At 33.5% G+C, this 21,468-nt stretch overlaps 1 protein-coding gene across 1 annotated transcript in view; it reads right to left on the reverse strand.

Annotated features, from left to right (window-relative positions):
* The window catches only part of pi4kaa (phosphatidylinositol 4-kinase, catalytic, alpha a), a 53,473-nt gene that overhangs the window by 22,279 nt on the left and 9,726 nt on the right, over positions 1–21,468 (reverse strand). Inside the window, exons 14-35 of the mRNA XM_073830219.1 lie at positions 20,692–20,821; positions 19,992–20,087; positions 19,635–19,818; positions 19,447–19,547; positions 17,708–17,876; positions 15,952–16,002; positions 15,113–15,221; positions 14,319–14,455; positions 12,027–12,160; positions 11,850–11,932; positions 10,404–10,474; positions 10,206–10,330; positions 9,845–9,926; positions 9,633–9,716; positions 8,855–8,944; positions 8,649–8,768; positions 6,763–6,855; positions 6,521–6,677; positions 6,209–6,336; positions 4,631–4,789; positions 4,209–4,360; positions 2,680–2,787 (exon numbers count right to left, since the gene is read on the reverse strand). Coding sequence (XP_073686320.1) covers positions 2,680–2,787; positions 4,209–4,360; positions 4,631–4,789; positions 6,209–6,336; positions 6,521–6,677; positions 6,763–6,855; positions 8,649–8,768; positions 8,855–8,944; positions 9,633–9,716; positions 9,845–9,926; positions 10,206–10,330; positions 10,404–10,474; positions 11,850–11,932; positions 12,027–12,160; positions 14,319–14,455; positions 15,113–15,221; positions 15,952–16,002; positions 17,708–17,876; positions 19,447–19,547; positions 19,635–19,818; positions 19,992–20,087; positions 20,692–20,821 — 2,563 coding nt within the window. The remainder of the gene's footprint in view (positions 1–2,679; positions 2,788–4,208; positions 4,361–4,630; positions 4,790–6,208; positions 6,337–6,520; positions 6,678–6,762; positions 6,856–8,648; positions 8,769–8,854; positions 8,945–9,632; positions 9,717–9,844; positions 9,927–10,205; positions 10,331–10,403; positions 10,475–11,849; positions 11,933–12,026; positions 12,161–14,318; positions 14,456–15,112; positions 15,222–15,951; positions 16,003–17,707; positions 17,877–19,446; positions 19,548–19,634; positions 19,819–19,991; positions 20,088–20,691; positions 20,822–21,468) is intronic.

The following is a 21,468-nucleotide window of genomic DNA, read 5'->3' on the forward strand; positions in this document are numbered from 1 at the left end:
ACATTTAAGGGTCCCATATTGTACACATTTCTGGAGGTTTATTTTAGTTGTTGATGTCCTTAAGAATATATATTTGCGGTATAAGTGCCAAAATCCATCTCAATATATTTTTACAGCTCCTTTTTTAGGAGCTCTGTCAAGAACAGGTTGATTTTGGCCCGTCTAATTAATATTCATGAGCCTCTCTTCTGATTGGCCTGTTGTTTTCTGAGTGATGCACGACCAGGCCAACCACAAGTAACCTGGTGAAACTCCTTTTGAGCTGTGGCTTGGTGATACTCAAAAGAATGTTTCAGAATGATAATTAATGTTTTTTTCTTTTTCAAACAGAATGCAGTAAGCTACCTAACTGTTGCTTTAGAAAAGCCCCTTTCACAATGCGTGCTGATTCCGGAAAATTACTAGCCTGGCTATCACCAGACCACGTTATGACTTCGTCATGATTCGTGGTCTGGGAACCACATGTTCATTTTCTCGTATTTGAGGCGTGGTTTACGAATGCCCAGAGCCGTTTATTGGGCGATACGAATGTCTATCAAATGCGCCTGTGCGTAGCTCATAGCCAATCGTTTCAATTATACCGGATGACGTATGTAGAGCGAACGCAAAAAGTTGCTCTTTTTTCAAAATAAACTTGCATTCTAATGTCATTTGTCGCGCCGCTCGCGTCCAGTGTAGACCACGGTGTAGACACGAAAGATAACTTTGCGTCTGCTGCCATGCTGGATCCTTCGGTGAGTCGCATAGAAGGCGTCATCGTCTTGCTGCTCCCTCCCCGTTCTGTGATTGGTTCCCTATCTTAGGTGAAAATTAGGTCCATGGTTTCCAGACTGACTAGAAGCGTGAATAAAATCGCGCTGCGCAAGGCAGTATGGGGACACCCAGGCTAGAAAATTACGGGAGCGAGCGCTGTGTGAACAAAAGCCAGAACCAAAAGGCAGTGTTGTAGTGATGCACGTTATCGTGCAACTCTTCACGACGAAAAAATATGTGCAAACTGGAATGAAGAAGCGATCAGGGAGCTCCTCACTATCAGCGTTGAAGCACAGATCGTTCGTCGGGTTAGTTTCAGTTTAGTGAAACGTACGCGTCGCATTACATCTCACATACAAATGTCACTTGTCTTTTCACTATGTGAATGAACCATATCAAACAATTCCGTAAAAAATCATGGGACAAATTATCCATGTATTTTCCAGAGTGGCTGTGTGAAAGAGGCTGAAGTTGACTTGCCACTGGTCTCTTATGTTAATGTTGTTCGGAAGCCTGTGCAACGATGTAGTTTCCTGACATCCATCGACTGAACAGCGTTTTCTCGACTTGTTTTCGTGTTGTTGTTGCTTAGCAATGGAATGGACACGATGTTGTCTGTGGGTTTGGCAAAAGAAAGGGTAGGACGGTGGTTGGTGCTCGGGGCGGTCACTGAGTAGATCAGACGTCACATTTTTACGGAAGTCACAGCGGCTCCTGAAAAGGCACAGCTACTTTATGCAGGCTGTGTGCATTTTACTGTGGATTGACTGTTTTGAAACTTATATGGTAGTTACATAGACCTCAGTTATCATGAAAATTTCAGTTTTGACAATATGGGACCTTTAATCTAGCCAGATAAATAGCTCAAGAGAGACTGACAACATTTTCATCAGCTCCGGTGCTTCAAGTACTAGTTTTGATTAGGGGTGATGACGATTTTTGATCGTGGATGATTAAATCTGCTTTTGAAAACATCGTAGTATCATGCTACAGCATGCCTCCCGCTCAATATACTGTGACACGACATGCATTCACTGACGGGACACTGCAGTTATTCGCAATCACAAAAGTACATTTTTTGCATGTGCTTTAAAGCCTTATATAATATTTAAAAAATATTACAAATCGTTTGGGCTCCTTCATGCTTTATAATGGCAGCGGGTGGCTGTTTATCTTCATCAGTCCAAAACAAGTCCAATAAAGTACATCCATCTATAATAAAAAGTGCCTTACATGGCTCCGATGGGTGAATAAAGGCCTCCTGTAGTGAATCGATGTGTTTCGTAAGAAAAAATATCCATATTTAAAACGTAATAATCACTTTTCTCTAGCTTGCGCATTTATACACGGAAGCAGCTCTGGGCGAAAGACGTTGCAACTGTGAATCTCATGAAAACCAATGTGTATTTAAAGGAGCAAAGGAGGCAAACCAGTCTCCTCTTCACTTTTTTTTTCATTTTTCTTTACAAATCCTCGTTTTGTAATTCTTATTCGCACAGAGCTGCTTCTGTGTTAGCACAAGCTAGAGAAAAGTGATTGTTACGCTTCAAATATGGATATTTCGATTCACTACAGGATGTCTTTATTCATGGATGGATGCACTTTATTGGACTTGTTTTGGACTGATGAAGAGAAACCCCCACCTATTGCATTATAAAGCTTGAAGGAGCCAGAACAATTTTTAATATAATTCCGACTGCATTCGTCTGTAACAAGGAAGTCATATACACCTAAGATGCCTTGAGGGTGAGTAAATAATAGGCTTATTTCATTTTTGGATGAACTAACCCTTTAACTAAAACTGAAAATCAACTACAAATCAGTGTTATTATCATTAACAAACAAAAGTTTCACTAGAACTACGTTTTCATTACTTCAATAAAACATTTATCATATCAAAAACTCCAAACTTTTTCTATGCAGTACCTGAAATAATCGAAGGCGGTGGAGTAAATCTTTTCTCGTAGGACGTTACGGATGGTGGCGTTGGTCACGACGTCAGAATGCAGGAGGGCAAGTCCCAGTGTCAACAACCTGAGTGCACAGAAATATTGTCAAACCCTATTTTTTTTCTTGCTGTCAATCAGGGTTATTATAGTTAACTAAAAGTAAAATTAAAACTAAATCTAACATACTTAACAAATCTAGTATAAGAGACTTCTTTGAAAAACATTACAAGTCTTACTGATCCCAAACTTTTGAGCGGTATAAACACACAATAACAATAAAAATGACAAAACCAATAAAATGACTAAAGCTGAAATGAAAATGGATTAAAATTCAAATGGAAATACTGAAATCTCTCACTCGCTCTCCTCATATATAAATGTAATAGTATCTCATTGATAGAAAAATAACACTGGTGTAAACTGATCAATTACAATGAAAAAACTAAGAATTTCTGCTAATTTCTACTAAATGTCACAAATAATAAGAAATGGCAAGTAACATATTGAATTAAATGGTGACATTTTTTGTAAAAATGTGTAAAAAAAAAAAAAAAAAAAAAACTGCAAAAAATTACCCTAAAATAGATTTAGCTTAGGCATGCACAACCAAAAAAAAAAAAAAGCGCTGGGTAAATAAGTGCTTTTGACCACAAAACCAGACAAAAGGGTCAGTTTTTTGAAACATCTAAATAAATAAGCTTTTCATTGACGTATGTTTTGTTAGGATAGGACAATATTTGGCCAAGATGCAACTATTAAAAAATCTGGAACCTGAGGGTGCAAAAAAAAAAAAATCTATATATTGAGAAAATCACCTTTAAAGTTGTCCAAATGAAGTTCTTAGCAATGCATATTACTAATCAAAAATTAACTTTTGATATATTTACAGTAGGACATTTACAAAATATCTAAATGGAACATGATCTTTACTTAATATCCTAATCATTCATTTTTGGTGTAAAAGAAAAAATAATAATTTTGACCCATACAATGTATTGTTGGCTGTGGTTTAGACTGGTTTTGTGGTCCAAGGTCACATATAATAGTATTATCAAGTATTATAATTTTTTTAGTATTTTTATCACAATAGTATTATTATTTGGTTTATGGTTTTATTTAAAAAATAAATAAACTAAATGAAGTGCAATAATACCGGTACTATAAATTATTATTTTATTTTTTTTAAAGTTATATTTAATGGGTCACACTATGTGCAGTGTGAGCATCAAACCAAATTTCCAGATGCATTCACCGTATGTGAAGCCCTCTTTATTATTTTAAACTGCTTTCCTCTAATTTAGAGGTGAAATATGACCTGGACATGTTCTTGACAGTTTCCTTCTTTTTCATTAAGTGGTTGGTAAATTAATTTCCATCTTTCTGTTGAATCAAATGTCAATTTCTGAAATAGGTAGACTAAAATAGTATGTTTTGTCAAACTTAGTTCAATAATGTTTGTTTACAACTTTGAAAAACTATTTTTCACAGTGTAGTCTTCTTGCTAACCTGAAGCGTGGTCCAATGGCCGCCACGTGGCGGTTCAGGCTGCTTTTTGGGCTGCCAACATTTAGAGACAGAGACCTCTGCAGAAGACTGCCGAAAATCTCCACCTGATCAGCGCTGCTGTACTTGGCGATCTCAAAACGCTGGACCAGAAACTAGATCAACAGAAACCAAAAACAACTAACTTACTTTTAATAAAATGTTGTCACTTTGGGAAACAAAAAAATGTATCACAACAAAATAAACCAAAAACAGCATTTCTGTAGCAAAGTGAAGTAAAAAGTGTATAGGGGAGTGAGTTTTCTTCACAAGGAGTCTTCAAGCTATTTCAGGTGTGTATCATAAGGAGCTTTCGGCTCAGGTAAATCCACAGCTGTGAAACTGCCCATAAGCTTCCACAGATAAACAGGGCAACAGGAAGTAACCTCAATCCAGATGTAGTGGGGCGTGACGTCAGGTGGGCAGGGGATGGGCTGGCTTTCCTCTGAGGCTGCCAGAGGATCCGCCTCCACCTGGGCGTCAGAGAACAGCCCCATCTTCAGCTCGACGGTCATTTGCCATGCGCCAGCCATCTCACGCATGAACTGACCCCAGAACAAGAGCAGAAATTCAGTGAAATGTTGCAAAAAGCACTGGAAAACCTGCATAACTAAGATATGCACGTAATATCAGAATCAGAATGATATATGGAAACATGTAATATAACAGCACAGACTTAGGCTACATTACGAACTGAATACATTGTATAGTGTGTACATTTTTAGACTTTTACATGTGCAAATGTTTTGAGGTGTTCAATGCAACACAGTATATAATTGTACAATAAAAGTATATATTTATGAAATAGGATTGCTATAATATATTAATATATATTAATATTATTATATATAAAGTCATACTTAATAAGATTAAATTATGCGAATGATTTAAGTACTAGTTTACATTTAATTTTTTTTAACATTTTAACATTTTTTTATGTATAAGTTTTTATTTATATTTTTTTTTCTGGCAGTTGCGCAAATGTTTTAAGATAATTTATAATAATAAAACAAAAAACAAAACAAAAAAAAAAATATATATATATATATTTTTTTTATTATAAATTATCTTAAAACATTTGCGCAACTGCCAGAAAAAAAAAAATATATATTTTTTTTTGTTTTATTATTATAAATTATCTTAAAACATTTGCGCAACTGCCAGAAAATTTTATATACATTTTTTTTTATATATATTTATGCATTTCTTTAAATTATTATAAATAATAAAATTTTTAGATTTTTAATGAATAAATATTATTGTAAATAATTACTATATTTATTTGATAAATTCTATTTTATTTCTGGAAGTTTTACCTGATGGCAGTCTAATGGCCATAAAATTAAATAATATATTGCAAAATTATATAATAAGTGTATATCAAGTTGATATTTTATTTTAATAAATAAATAAACATAAACGTGTCATAATATAATAATAAAATTAAATGAATAATTACATTAGTATTCTAATTTTACATTTCATTTTAATATAACTATATATTAATTTGATAACTTCTGCAAATAAAAACAATAGTATTATAAAGTACTATTTTACTTTTCATTATTATTTTATTTTATGTATTTTCTGGCAGCTGTAGCTAATAATAAATATATAATATAATAATAATATATTAATTTAATAACAATTGTGATTAAAACTATTAATATATATATTATATTATATATAGTATTATAAAGTACTATTTTAATTGTCATAATGTTTTTATTTTATTATTTTATTTCCTTCTGCTTGAATATTTCATGTTGGTTATTCGATTACATTTCTACGTTATTTACTTGCCTTTTTAACCTGTTTTATTACTTATAAAATATTTGTATCCTCTTTTTAGCATACTTACATTTTATTTGGGCTTTGGGAACCATATAGTTTTACTGGTATTGGTATGCATTGACAAAATATTAATATTATGTTAGCTCTACATATACATGTGTGCATCTTACCGGGACTTCAACGCCTGTTCTTGCAGCCAGGAGCCATTCCCAGCAGGCAATAGCCGTTTCCATGCCATTCTCAGTAAACATCTTTAATGGACACCAGCACAGGTGATGCAGCAGCTGAGGGTCCCATTCTACACAATAAACACAACATCAAATTAAAACTCAACTGCATGCATGTGGTCTTATTCATCTTCTTATCCTATCTATAAAAACAACATACAGTAAAATTTAACTTGATTTGTGGTATATTTGAGTGTTTCATTATGCAATTTGAACATCTACTGTTGGCATATGGTTTGCAGTATAGAAACATGCCTTTGGAGCTGATCAACAGTGCAGCCATTTTGAACATGGCTTCAGTGAAGGCTTCCGGCTGGCCTCCGTCCAGAGCTTCATTCATCTGCCGAATCATCAGCTTATTCAGATCTGACGTGCTCCGCGTGGCCTCCGAGAAATTGATCATCCCCGCTACCTGCATACGAGACACGTGAGGAGTTAAGACTCTGAGCTTCTTTCATAAAATACCCAGCAGCCTCTGCTTTATTATTCAGCTTTACCTCTCCAGCATAGCGGTTTCTCAGGTTGAGGGAGGCCATGAAGTTGGAGTAGTCTTTCTTTACACACGCTGGTCTCTCTGTGAGCTGAGTGGTCTGAAAGAGGGATATTATTGTTAACTACATAGAAATGCTTATAAATGAAGTATTCAAAAATGTTACAAACGTTAACTCTAAAATAGAATAAAATAAAAATATTTTTAATCTAGTTGCAATAAATAACTAAAAAAAATAACATAAAAAACAATTTATATTAACTAGTTGGAAATAAAAAAAATAACTTTTAACTTTTAACAATTTATTTCAGCTAGTTACAAATAAACAACTCAAAATAAAATAAAGTAATTTTTTTTTAGCTAGTTGCAAATAAACAATAATTCAAAACAAATTAAAACAGTAAAATTATATTAAAAATATATAATTTATTACAGCTAGCTGCAAATAAACAATAATTCAATAAAAAAATAACCTAAAAAAAAAAATAATAATAATTTCAGCTAGTTGCAAATAAACAATAACCTAAAATAAAAAAAATAGCAAAATCTAATCAAATAAAAAAATTCAACAATTTATTTAAGCTAGTTGCAAATAAACAATAATTCAAAATAAAATAAAATAGTAAAATTAAATGAAAAAAAATATAATTTATTTCAGCTAGCTGCAAATAAACAATAATTCAATAAAAATAACAAAATAGAAAAATAATTTCAGCTAGTTGCAAATAAACAATAACTCAAAATAAAACTAAATTAAAAAAAAAAAACATTTCAGCTAGTTTCAAATAAACAATAGCTCAAAATAAAACTAAATTAAATAATAAAATTAAATAAAATAAAAGACAATTTATTTCAGCTAGTTGCAAATAAACAACAACTCAAAAAATATCATTAAAAAAAAATTTACTTATTGGAAATAAAAAATAACTCAAAATAAAATAAAATTTAAAAAAACAAACAAAAAAAACATTTCAGCTAGTTTCAAATAAACAATAATTCAAAATAAAACTAAATTAAATAATAAAATTAAATAAAATAAAAGACAATTTATTTCAGCTAGTTGCAAATAAACAACTCAAAAAACATAAAAAAATTACTTATTGGAAATAAAAAAGAACTCAAAATAAAATAAAACAATTAACTTAATTTATTTCAGCTAGTTGCAAATAAAAATAACTCAAAATAAAATAAAATTTAAAAAAACAAACAAAAAAAACATTTCAGCTAGTTTCAAATAAACAATAATTCAAAATAAAACTAAATTAAATAATAAAATTAAATAAAATAAAAGACAATTTATTTCAGCTAGTTGCAAATAAACAACTCAAAAAACATAAAAAAATTACTTATTGGAAATAAAAAAGAACTCAAAATAAAATAAAACAATTAACTTAATTTATTTCAGCTAGTTGTAAATAAACAACTCCAAATAAAATAAAATGTAATTAAATAGTAAGATTATATAAAATAAAAAAGTTAACAATTTCAGCTAGTTGCAAATAAACAATAACTCAAAATAAAATAGTAAAATTAAATTAAAAATATATCATTTCAGCTATCTGCAAATAAATAATAATTCAATAAAAATAACATTTTTAAAAACATATTTTGGCTAGTTGCAAATAAACAACTCAAATTAAATAAAAGTAAATAATAAAATAAAATTAAATTAAATAAAAGACAATTTCAGCTAGTTGCAAATAAAAACTGCTCAATATAAAATGAAACTAAATAAACAACTTAATTTCAGCTAGTTCCAAATAGAAAATAACTCAATAAAATAATAAGCTTAAACATCATTTATTTTGGCTAGCTTGCAAATAAACAATAACTCAATAAAAAAATAAAATAATAAAACATATTTAGTTGCTCAACATAAGTTGTTAATCTTACACCCAGACTGGTGCTTTGCCGATTGTATCCAGCGAAGTGCAGGATGCTCTCAGTGGCCATAGCCAGACCCGTGTGCTGAGACAGACCCGACACCCAGTTCTGATGCTTATTCAGGTACTCCTGTGGAAAATTGATGATACTGAACAGCTTTGCAAAGAATGGCAGTAAAGTTAAATATCTGTTGTATTTTAAATGGGAGGCCAAACCTGTAGGTGAGATTTGGTGACAGATGGCGCCCATTTCATGGCCTCTTTTAGGATTTCTCCACAGCGGGCGGCAAAGTCTTTCACTATGCTCTGCACATGACATAAGAAATCCCAAACATATCATTAACACATATGCAGTACAATGGTTTTTAATAAGAAGCTAAATTCATATCTATGCTTTTCGTACTCATTATATATATTGAAATGTTACTAAACTGTAAATAAAAGTAAAAATGACATAAAAGTAATAACATTTATATATATTTATGTATATTTATTATTAAGTGTGTAATACATATATGTGATTATATAAATACACAAATAAATGTAAAACAAATACTGTATTATAAAATATATATTTTAATATATTAAATTAAAATATATTCATAACAGTATAAATGCATATATAATTTAATATAAATTCAAAAAGGTCATAAAATAGATTTAAATATTTATGTTCATATTTATATTTTTGCTTATTTATGATAAATAAAATTATTTATTATTTAATATTATAATATATAGATATATACAAGTTATTTTATATATTTATATAACACAAATATACTGTAAATATTAATAATATATTACATCTCTTTTAATATTAATAATATTATTGATTATTTATTATAATTTTTTTTTTTTAAATCATAAAAACTAAAATACATAAAAAACATTTAATATAAAACATAGTATATAAATAAAAATTGTTGCAAGTATATAAAATTCCTGTTGTTTCAATAAGTGTAAAATAAATATATAAGTCAGGTAAATGTACCTCTCTGGCCTCGTATGTATCCGGCACTGTGATGCGATACGGGGTGTCCGGTATGTCATAATACGGCTGGTCTTTGTGGATGTCCTGAAGAACATTTGAAGATTTAAGAAATCAATAATGTGTCATAAAACATTTCCTGTAACAAAACCCTGAACATGTCCATATGAGGAAACCCATATTAACTTGATCTGAGCAAAGGAAGAAGCACTTACGGCGCTGAGTGAAAGAGACAGGGTTTGTAATATATCCAGCATGGTCCTCAGGACACGACCGCTCCACAACAAGTGCGGAAAACTAGACGAAAAACAAAGAGACATGGCTGCATTGAACATTCAAGAGGAAGAAATCAACCTAATATGTGACCCTGGACCACAAAACCAGTCATAAGTGTCAATTTTTCGAAATTGAGATTTATACATCGTCTGAAAGCTGAATAAATATTTGTTCGAGATACAACTATTTGAAAATCTGAAATTTGAGGGTGCAAAAAAAAATCTAAATATTAAGAAAATCGCCTTTAAAGTTGTCTAAATGGAGTTCTTGGCAATGTGTTTGTAATGGAGAAGGACCTACGTTTCAGCGAGTCCTGACAGATATTTGTCAGCCACTCTTCGGATTCTCTTGTGAATGTGGTTAAAGTTGACCAGCAGGAACTGAGCATGATTTTCTAACTCCTCCTCATGGGCTTTGGTCTTTTCCTAAGGCAAAAAAAGACACATAATATTAGAGAACAAGTGGTTTTAAAGCGGATCACGTGATTTTTCCATTTACCTTGTCAGCCATCATCTGAAGAAAGACATCAAAGACCTTGTCGCCCACAGCAATGACACACTGCATCATCCCTGAGAGAATATGAGGAACACAATCACTTCAAAGCTGTCAAATAATCATTGGTTGATTATACATTTACTAAATTAAAAAAAGGGAAGACACTACAGGTCAACTTTTAAATAATATATCACCATATTTCTCTAAGTGATTGATTGAAGTACATTAAGACATTACATTTTCAAAAACTTTACCAAATTGAATGTTTAAATAAGCAAATGAAGCATTATTTAATTAAATATGCACAAATTTGAATTCATTTTTAAGAACAGAACACTGGATAAAACAAGGTTCAACATTTTTTTCATTTTGTTAAAAATTACAGTTTTGGATTTTTCTTTTTCTCACTCCATAAATCAGAAAATACTGTCAACAGGCAGAAAAAAAATCATGTTTTAAGACTAAAATGTTATATAAATTAGGTGAATTTTAATATAAAACATATTAATATAAAACCTTCAGACAATAGAAAGAAAAAACTGTAAAGCTCTATGGTGTTGCTGAAGAGGAGCAAAAACTAATTTCAAGAAAACGACCTTTGAAGACACAGTTGAGGTCAAACGCTTACATCCCCTTTCAGAATCTGCTAACTGTTAATTATTTTACCAAAATAAGAGGGATCATATAAAATGCATGTAACTATCTTTTGCAGCCTCTGAAGGGCAGTCCTACATGAAAAATATGATATTTAGGCAAAAATGTACACATCCCCATTCTGTTCAAAAGTTTTCACCCCCCGGCTCTTAATGCACGGTTTTTCCTTCTGGAGTATCATTGAACATTTGAACCTTCTGTAATAGTTGCACACGAGTCCCTCAGTTGTCCACAGTGTGAAAAGATGGATCTCAAAATCATATAGTCATTGTTGGAAAGGGTTCAAATACACAAAAATGCTGAAAAACCAAATAATTTGTGAGACTTGAAGGATTTTTCTGAAAAACAGCAGGCATTTCAACTGTTCAGGACAAACAAGGGACTTCTGAACAGCTATCACTAAATAAAAACACAGCTGTGGGTCTTTCACTCAAGAACACAGTAGTAAGAAGTGGATGTAAACTTTTTTTAATGAATTCAACTATTATTTTCTCTTGTGGACTATATGTAAACATCTTTTATGTGAAATATCTTATTCAGGCCAGTACTAAATAAACAATAACATGCATTTGGTATGATCCTCTTATTTGGTAAAATAATGAACATTTTACAGATTCTGAAAGGGGGATGTAAACTTTTGACCTCAACTGTATGTATTGTGATTGAAATCTACAGACAGACACGAATGATTATTTTGGATGTTTTCTTTCCATTTGTCTGAAATAAGAAAACAAACAAAGGAATTGCCTATAGCATATAGTATTTTGCATATAACCGATGAATGGTCTAGCCCACCTGATTTATCCTTCAGGATCGCTCGGTCCTCAAAATATCGAAACATCACTTGGAAACGATCAGAATCCAGTGAGCGTAACATCCTGAGAAGATACAGGAGGTCATGTGACTCTTCAGCCTATATAGACACAAGTTTAAAATAGTCTCCTGCTCAACAGATCAAGCATTTTCTCATACCTCATGTATTCCAGGCGATAAACGGACAGCAGGTAGGTGGACATGGCAAAGTCCAGTTTATTGATGAGAGCAGCGACCTCCGGTGGAGGATCCAGCAGGTTAATGATGGTGCCTCTCAAATCATTCAGCTCAGCCTAATACACACCATATACAGTTCAATTTTACAGGGTGAAACAGTGATACTTGTGGATGCACTATTTAGTGATCAAGTTAGAAAAGACAATTCATATTCAGTAATATTATAAATTTGCCTGCACTCACAATATCAGATGAGAACAAAGTTTTAACTGAATTGAGCTGGAAAATATGAAAGTCCATTTCTGACACAGGATTTAATAAATCAATAAGCTTTTCTTCTCAAAATTATGACTTTTTTCTTGCATTTATATGGATTTATAAGTTTCCCATTTAAACTCACAACTGAGAAATATAAACTCACAATTCTAACGGTGCGTTCACACTGGCACGTAGCGAGCGGGGCGAAGCAAGCGTTTTCAATTCATTCATATGGAAGTTGCGCGTAAACGGTCGCGTGGTGCATTTTGGGATTGGAAGCGGCGCGGAGAAAGCGTTGAGAGCAGCTGACAGCGTCAAAAGGTTGGGCATTCCTCAACTTTATGCAAATTTCGAGCGCAAAACGCCGGCGACAACCAATCGGTGTGAGAAGTTGGCAAGGAAAGACTATGACGCGTGTTTCCGAAACTGGTGGATTACTGAGCTGAAATCACATATTATTGAAAAAGTCACGCAAAAGTAAATGTACTTTGCATGTTGTTAGTATACGCTACAGTTTAGTTTGCGAACCGCCGTTAAAAGAAGACAATGGAACGTAAATAGGGTGTGAACATTGTTTTTCAGAGGCGTGCTCTGCCCTAAATTTGACACGCCCCAAAGCAGTGGCGTTGTAGCGTTGCCAGCGGCACTGAGCGCATATTTAACGCTGTAGTGTGAACGCACCGTAACAGTGCGTTCACACTGGCACGTAGCGAGCGGGGCGAAGCGAGCGTTTTCAATTCATTCATATGGAAGTTGCTCGTAAACGGTCGCGTGGTGCATTTTGGGATTGGAAGCGGCGCGGAGAAAGCGTTGAGAGCAGCTGAGAGCGTCAAAAGGTTGGACATTCCTCAACTTTATGCAAATGTTGAGCGCAAAACGCTGGCCGACAACCAATCGCTGTGAGAAGTAGGCAAGGAAACTATGACGCGTGTTACCGAAACTGGTGGATTACTGAGCTGAAATCACATAGTATTGAAAAGTAAATGTACTTTGCATGTTTTCATTATATGCTACAGTTTATTTTGGGAACCGCCATTAAAAAAGACAAATGAACCGCAAACAGGGTGTAAACATTGTTTTTCAGAGGCGTGCTTTGCTCTTAATTTGACACTTTCCAAAGCAGTGGCGTTGTAGCGTTGCCAGCGGCACTGAGCGCAAATTTGACGCTGTAGTGTGAACGCACCGTAACGGAAGCAAGCGTTTCCAATTCATTCATGTGGAAGTTGAGCGTAAACGGTCGCGTGGTGCATTTTGGGATTGGAAGCAGAGCAAAGAAGGCGTTGAGAGCAGCTGAGAGCGTCAAAAGGTTGGACATTCCTCAACTTTATGCAAATCTCGAGCGCAAAACGCTGGGCGACAACCAATCGCTGTGAGAAATAGGCAAGGAAAGACTGTGACGCGTGTTTCCGAAACTGGTGAATTACTGAGCTGAAATCACAAATTATTGAAAAAGTCACGCAAAAGTAAATGTACTTTGCATGTTGTTGGTATACGCTACAGTTTAGTTTGCGAACGTAAATAGGGTGTGAACATTGTTTTTCAGAGGCCTTCTCTGCCCTAAATTTGACACTCCCCAAAGCAGTGGCGTTGTAGCGTTGCCAGCGGCACTGAGTGCAAATTTGACGCTGTAGTGTGAACGCAGAAGCCAGAATTTTGAAATATTAGCCCACAATTGCAATTAAAAAGTTAAAAACATGAAATATACACTTGTAATTACCTTTTTTTAATTCTACAGTGGAACCAAAAAATAGAACAAAAAAACAAAACAAATTGTGAGATAAATTTGGAATTTTGATCCTACTGTCTTCTGTAGAGCTGCTTTATTGTTGAACTTGAAATTTTGCTACATTTACCCCATAACAAACTTTAAAGCTGCACTGAAACGGTCTGTCTGTATAAGGCCCTATATAAATAAAGGTAACTTGAATTTACATAAATAATCTGTCTGCTGTGACCATATTGGTAGCAGAAAGCAATCTGTCTTTTATAACAAGAATTAAACAGATTTAGCAGTACCGCAGTGACAGTATCATTCTTCAGAGCAGAGTTATATTGCAGTTCTGAGCGCAGCGGTTCTCCGCTTGGGAACGTCAGCAGCGGGGATTTGGTTGCGATCTCACACACTCCCTCATACCACTCCTCCGGCCACAAACCTGAACATGAAAGATGACAAAACCAATCAATATTCAGATCAATATTCAGACCAACAAACTGGATAGTTAATCATTATGTTAATCGTTTATTTAATATTTGGATACTTTTAACACAGCATTAAGTAGCAGTATTATTAAAGAGCTTCCTTCTGCCATATATGACTATGATTACAGGAGGTATTTTTAGTTTTAAAAGTTATAATATATGTGACCCTGGACCACAAAACAATTTTATGAAATTGAGATTTATAAATCATCTGAAAGCTGGTTTGTTAGGATAAGACAATATTTGGTCGAGATACAACTATTTGAAAATCTGGAATTGCAAATAAAATATAAAAATATTGAGAAATCGCTTTTGAAGTTGTTCAAAAGAAGTTCTTTACAATGCGTATTACTAGTCAAAAATTAGGTTTTGATGTATTTACAGTAAGAAATGTATAATATATCTTCATGGAACGTGATCTTTACTTAAAATCCTAATGATTTTTGGCATAAAAGAAGAATCGATAATTTTGACCCATACACTGTATTTTTGGCTACTTAAGCTACTTAAGACTGGCTTTGTCGTCACATATTGTTCAATCTTAAGAAATAAAAAGCTACAAAATATATGTTGACTTAACACAAGTGATTTATAAATGACAATTATCTGACCTGAGCCCTCGACAGCGAAGCCCATCACAACCGAATACAGCCAGAAATCTCTGAACAGCTTCTGCAGTCTCGGTTTGGCCTCTTTTATGGGTGGCAATCGTCTGGTCAACTATAAGATTTGAAAAAAAAAAAAAAAAAACAGACAGATGAAATTATAAACAGCATGACACAATCAGCCTGATTTTGTGAAATTTACTCAAGCAAGCAAAACATTTTTCCTATGCTGCCTAATTTTGTACTTTGCTGCCTATCTTGACTAGGAATACCTGGTAGAAGAGATATTGTATCTCAACGGGACCTTCCTGGTTAAATAAGTAAATAAAAGGCAAAAAATAATCCATTTATTTGCTTAAAAAAAAAAACAGTAAAAATGTTCTATTTTATTTTTCAAAAATATTTCAAAATGTATATTTTAAAAAGATTATTCCTCTGATAATAAAGCTGAATTTATGGCAACCATTAAAAATAAATTATTAATATTAAATAAACTGTTTTAGTAAAAGGAATTAATTACATTCATGAACATAATGAACAAATTAGAATAAGAAAAGTTATTTCTAAATGTAATAATACTGTTTTTGCAGTCTTGATAATAAAATGAACAGATTTACTTAAGCAAGCATTAGTTTAATATATATATATAAATATATGTATATATATTTGGTTCAATAAAAACTACTAAATAGAAATTCACCTAAATATACACTTAAATAATAACTAATTATTAATTTCCAAAACATGAACCAAACATTCATGGAACTATTTTGTTGTTGACCAATAGTAAGTGACTAAAAGTTCACTGTGTGTACAGTCTGTGTTGCAGAAATTCATTCTCTTACCACAGCAATGACTGGAATGAGCACTCCTAAATTACCAGCGCTGCTGGATGCCTGAGGAAAAACAAACATAAGAAAGAATTAAAAGCTGAAACACTACATTACTCAAATACTCTATTTTAGCTAGATATTTCATGACTTTTCCACTGTCACCTGTGAATGCTGAGGACAAAATCCTATTACAGCACTGATAACAATCCATTCTGTTGTAAGTTTCAGCACACCACACTGCATTTCTACATTTCCTCTTTAATCATCATATACAGTAGCATTTAGTATGTCTAGGGCTGGGCAATTCTTTCGATTTTTTCGATTAATTCGAATTTACATTTTAAGACGATTTAATTTTTAAATCGAGGTATCGCGATTTTTTTAAATTTAAAAAAAAAAAAATATATATATAATAATAATAATAAATATATATATATATATATATATATATATATATATATATATATATATATATATATATATATATATATATATATATATGAACGGAAAACAACGAGTTCTGGTAAAATAACGCAAGTCACTAAGGGGACATGATTAGCTGCTTGCTAGCAAGTTAGCCTGTTACATTACAGTACATACAATTTCACTTACCACATAAACAGAGTAGAAAGATGATTCGAAGACAATGGCGAATTATTTGCATATCAGGGCTCTAGAGTGCGACCTAATTTCTCAATGGTGCGACCCGCCGTTCAAGGGCAAAAAGAAACTACTACGTGGAACTATGAAAAATATTTAGGAGCACCCTGTGCGACTGACCCGACCAGCATATTTGTATTTGTGCTGAGTGGAGCTTCAAAGATTTCTATGTGTTTTGCACGTTGACAAATGTATCTCAAGTGTAGAGAGTGCAAATAAGAGACTGAATGGGCAGTAGCTTCGTTTATTATAATAGAGCTTTGTGAGATTGCGAACTAAGATGAGTGACAGCTTTTAATCATTTTTAAGGGAGTTTGTAAACGAGATATTGATTTATTACAACAGTTTAATAAACAAGAAGTTATTATTAAGTGACTTACATTGTCTGACTATAACACTATTGCCTGATTTTGCTCTATTTTGTCGTCAAAAGTAATCTGAAACAAGTCACAGCTGAGCCGCTGCGCATCTCCACTCAAACACAGCGGTGTTTCGTTTATGAAGGAACGTGCATTTTCAAACGAATCTAGTGAAATGATTCAATTTCCCATTCATAAAGAGTCACTTGCTTTATTCTTGAATGAACCATCCGTTCAAACGAATCAAATGAATATGATTCAGTAATTAAATCAGTGTCTTACCACCACCTGCTGGCAGATCGTTTCAGTTATTTAAATCATTTAATATTTCTGTGTTCAAAAATATACAATTTTATATGATATAAGTGCAAGAGAAAAGCATGCCAATATATATCTTCCTCCCATCTCATATTTATTTGTCTTACAAACATTTACTGTGTCTGGTATGATAAGAATGGGGCCTGGTGGAAAGCGATCACTGATGCAGTTGCAATGTATATTGCAAAATATATGGTGCCCATATAAATTGTGGAAAAGCTGGGGTTTCTTTACATGCTAAAAGAAGTAGGGGGAAAAAAAATCGATTTAAATCGTAAATCAGATTTTTTTGTGAAAAAATCTGAGATTTTATATTTTTAGGCCATATCGCCCAGCCCTAAGTATGTCCCATATAATGAATGCACTTTGTGCTGTATTTTATATGAAGTAGAGAAACAAAAATAAACATTTTTAATGTGAAGGTTCGGTACCTTGAGGGCCGGGCCCTTCTCACTGGCTCTTTCACTGGCTCGTTTTCCTTCCAGTCCGAGCTGCACAAACAACTCCAGCAGATTCACCAGCAGCTCATCCACCATCTGCTCTGTCTGCAGATTGGCTGCGATGTTAGCCAGAGCGTTGATCACGGCCAGAGAACAGTGTCTGCAGCAAACACAACAAAACTGACTTCACTGCTGAAGATGCAAATGAAACTGTACTGCAATGCATTCATGTTCTATGATGAGCCTTACTATCACTTAATCTTTTTATCTCTTTTGAATTGCTGAATTTTTATGTGCATGCATGTGACCCTGGACCACAAAACCAGTCATGAGGGTACATTTTTTTGAAATTGTGATTTATACATCATGTGAAAGCTGAATAAATAAACTTTGCATTAATGTATGGTTTGTTAGGACAACAGGACAATAGTTGGCGTGCAATAAATATAGGGTGTGAAAAAAAATCTAAACATTGAGAAAATCACCTTTAAAAGTTGTTCAAATGAATTTCTTAGCAATGCATATTACTAATCAAAAATTAAGTTTGATATTTTTTTACGATAGAAAATTTACTAAATATCTTTATGGAACATGATCTTTACTTAATATCCTGATGATTTTTGGCATTAAAGAAAAATAGATCATTTTAACCCATACAGTGTATTTTGGCTATTGCTACAAATATATCTGTGCTAGTACTTTTCTTTCAGAACAAAAAATTACAGATAATTTACTCACCCCTTGTCATGCAAGATGTTCATGTCTTTCTTTCTTCAGTCGTAAAGAAATTATGCTTTTTGAGGAAAACATTTCAGGATTTCCCTCTCTATAGTGGACCTCTATGGTGCCCGCAAGTTTGAACTTCCAAAATGGAGTTTAAATGCAGCTTCAAAGAGCTCTAAATGACCCCAGCCAAGGAAGAAGGGTCTTATCTAGTGACACAATCAGTTATTTTCTTAAAAAAAAGGGAAATACAATTGAAACACTTTTCAACCTCAAATGCTTGTTGTGTCTAGCTCTATGTGTACTCACAGTTTGGGTATGTCGAAAAACTTTCATCTCATTTTCTCCTCCAACTTTGAAATCATCCTACATCGCTGCAGAAGTACCAACCAAGTGTTTACAAAGTAAACGTGCAAAGATCATCAAACGTTCTTTACCAAAAAAAAAAAGTAAAACAGCGATATAGGGCGATTTTGGAGTTGGAGGAGAAAATGAGATGGGAGTTTTACGACCTACCCTAACTGTCTTGAACCAGAATACACAAGAGAATATGCAGAGCTAGACAAGACAAGCATTTAAGGTTTATAAAAAAAAAAAAAAAAAAAAAAAAAAAAAAAGGGGATACAAATTGTAAATTCTTTTTAGAAAATAACCGAACGTTTCGCTAGATAACACCCTTATTTCTCAGCTGGGATCGTTTAGAGCCCTTTGAAGCTGGCTTTTGGAAACCAGAGGGCATTATAGAAGTCCGCTATATGAAGAAAAATTCTAAAATGTTTTCCTCGAAAAACATAATTTCTTTACGACTAAGGAAACATGAGCATCTTGGATGACAAGGGTGTGAGTAAATTATCTGTAAACTTTTGTTCTGAAAGTGGACTTCTCCTTTAAGTCTGGTTTTGTGTTCTAGGGTCACATATGTATATGCATATTTTCATTTGTATGTGTGCATACACTAACAGTGATCAGCAGTCATCAGGCCTAAAACATCCACTGTAAATCATCACCTGTATCCATGATCCTTATAGTCTTTGGTGGAGTAAACCATCGAGCTGGCCTTTACACTAATCTGCTGAAACAAGTTCCAAACTTCCTGATAAATGTATTGCTGCGGGAGACAAACAGACAGAAGCTATTAGCACTAGTGGGCTGATCAAATCAATCCCTATGACAGAAGACAGAAGTGCTAGCGTACGTTTCCAGTGATGACCATACAGCCCAGCTGATCTATGATGAGGACGTCGAGCTGAGACGGCGGCTGACAAAACTTCTGCTGTAGGATCTGTAGGATGGGCTCCATCACACGAGGAGTGTCTCTAAGAGCTACAGCGATGTGTCCTAACGCTCGTATGGTGTGATCAGGGATAAGGTGGGCGTCCCTGCGGGAGAGACAGACAAATTATCTTCTAGGTATTCCATTAAATACAACATAAGTCCACTTGAGAGCTTTAGACTAAGAATGATTTGAAAGACTATTTAAAGACCAATGAGAAAGAATTTTGGATTGAATTAGATGCATGATGTGATTTTTTGTCAGAGTTCATTAACATACTTGTCATTTTCCTGTGAGATGTACAGACGGTTGGACAGACTGGCTAGGAAAGCCTCAACGATGACCGAGTCCATGGACAACCCTGCTTTCAAACACCTGGATTAACAAGAAATAGTTACTTATTATTGACTAGTAACTTATTTGAACTGTGGTTAACTATATGAAAAACTGCAGAGTCATACTATAAACTGTCAGAGTTCGTGTTATAGCCTGAAACCCAATTCACTCAATTTCACAAAGTGCTAGAAGTATTTACGGCCATGATGATGGTCAAGTATGTAAACTACTGTTCAAGAGTTTGGGATGGGTAAGATATTTTTATGTTTTTGAAAGAAGACTTTTCTGCTCACCAAAGCTGCATTTATTTGGTCAGAAATGCAGTAAAGACGGTAATATTGTAAAATATTATTACAATCTAAAACAACTGTTTTCTATGTAAATATATTGTAAAATGCTATTTATTCCTCTGATGCAAAGCTGAATTTATCATCATTACTCCAGTCTTCAGTGTCACATGATCCTTTAGAAATCATTCTAAGATGCTCAAGATATACTTTTAACATACTATGATTTGGAAAACACTACTCCCTAAACTCATATATTGTAAAAAAAAAAAAATAAATGAAAAAACAGATGCTATGTAAATTATGCAAAGGGATTTTCACATGAAAACATTTCCACTAGCATAAATGAGGTTTACCTGCATATATTGTCGATGGAAATGTCTCGGAGCTGCTCATACATGGACGGCTGGCTCTTTCTGCTGGCGTGAGAACTGAAGGTGGACTGGGAATGCTCATTAGTCACATGGATCTTGATATCTCCTGTTCCTGTTTAGTAGGAAATAGAGTAGGACTAATTACACTGATCCAACTGCTTCTATTTCTTAAAGGAATAGTTCACCCAGAAAAAAAATTTGCCAGCCATCCAAGATGTTTGATGTTAGATGAGTTTGTTTCTTCATCAGATTTGAAGAAATGTAGCACTACATCACTTGCTCAGTAATGGATCCTCTGCAGTGAATGGGTGCCGTCAAAATGAGAGTCCAAACAGCTGATAAAAACATCACAATAATCCACAAGTGATCCAACCCACTCCAGTCCATCAATTAACCTTTTGTTAAGCAAAAAAACTGCATGTTTTTAAGAAACAAATCCATCAAGGCGTTTTTAACTTTAAACCATTGCTTCAATCCAGTTCTCTATGCATAAAATTGCTTTCTTCAGTGAAAAAGTCATCTCATCTGAATCAGGAGAAACATATTTACAGATCAAACACCATTTACAAGCAAAAATAATCTAAAACATATGTGGGAAGATTTTGAGTTGGGAGAACAACAGTGAATGGACTTTTTTCACTGGACGAAGCGTTATTATGTATTATGGACGCGTAGTTACGATTTAAAGTTAAAAACATTTTAATGATGGATTTGTTTCATACAAACACACAGATGTTTGCTTCACAAGATATTCACTGA

This window comes from Garra rufa, chromosome 23, assembly GCF_049309525.1.
Source record: "Garra rufa chromosome 23, GarRuf1.0, whole genome shotgun sequence".
NCBI classification, from domain to species: Eukaryota; Metazoa; Chordata; class Actinopteri; order Cypriniformes; family Cyprinidae; genus Garra; species Garra rufa.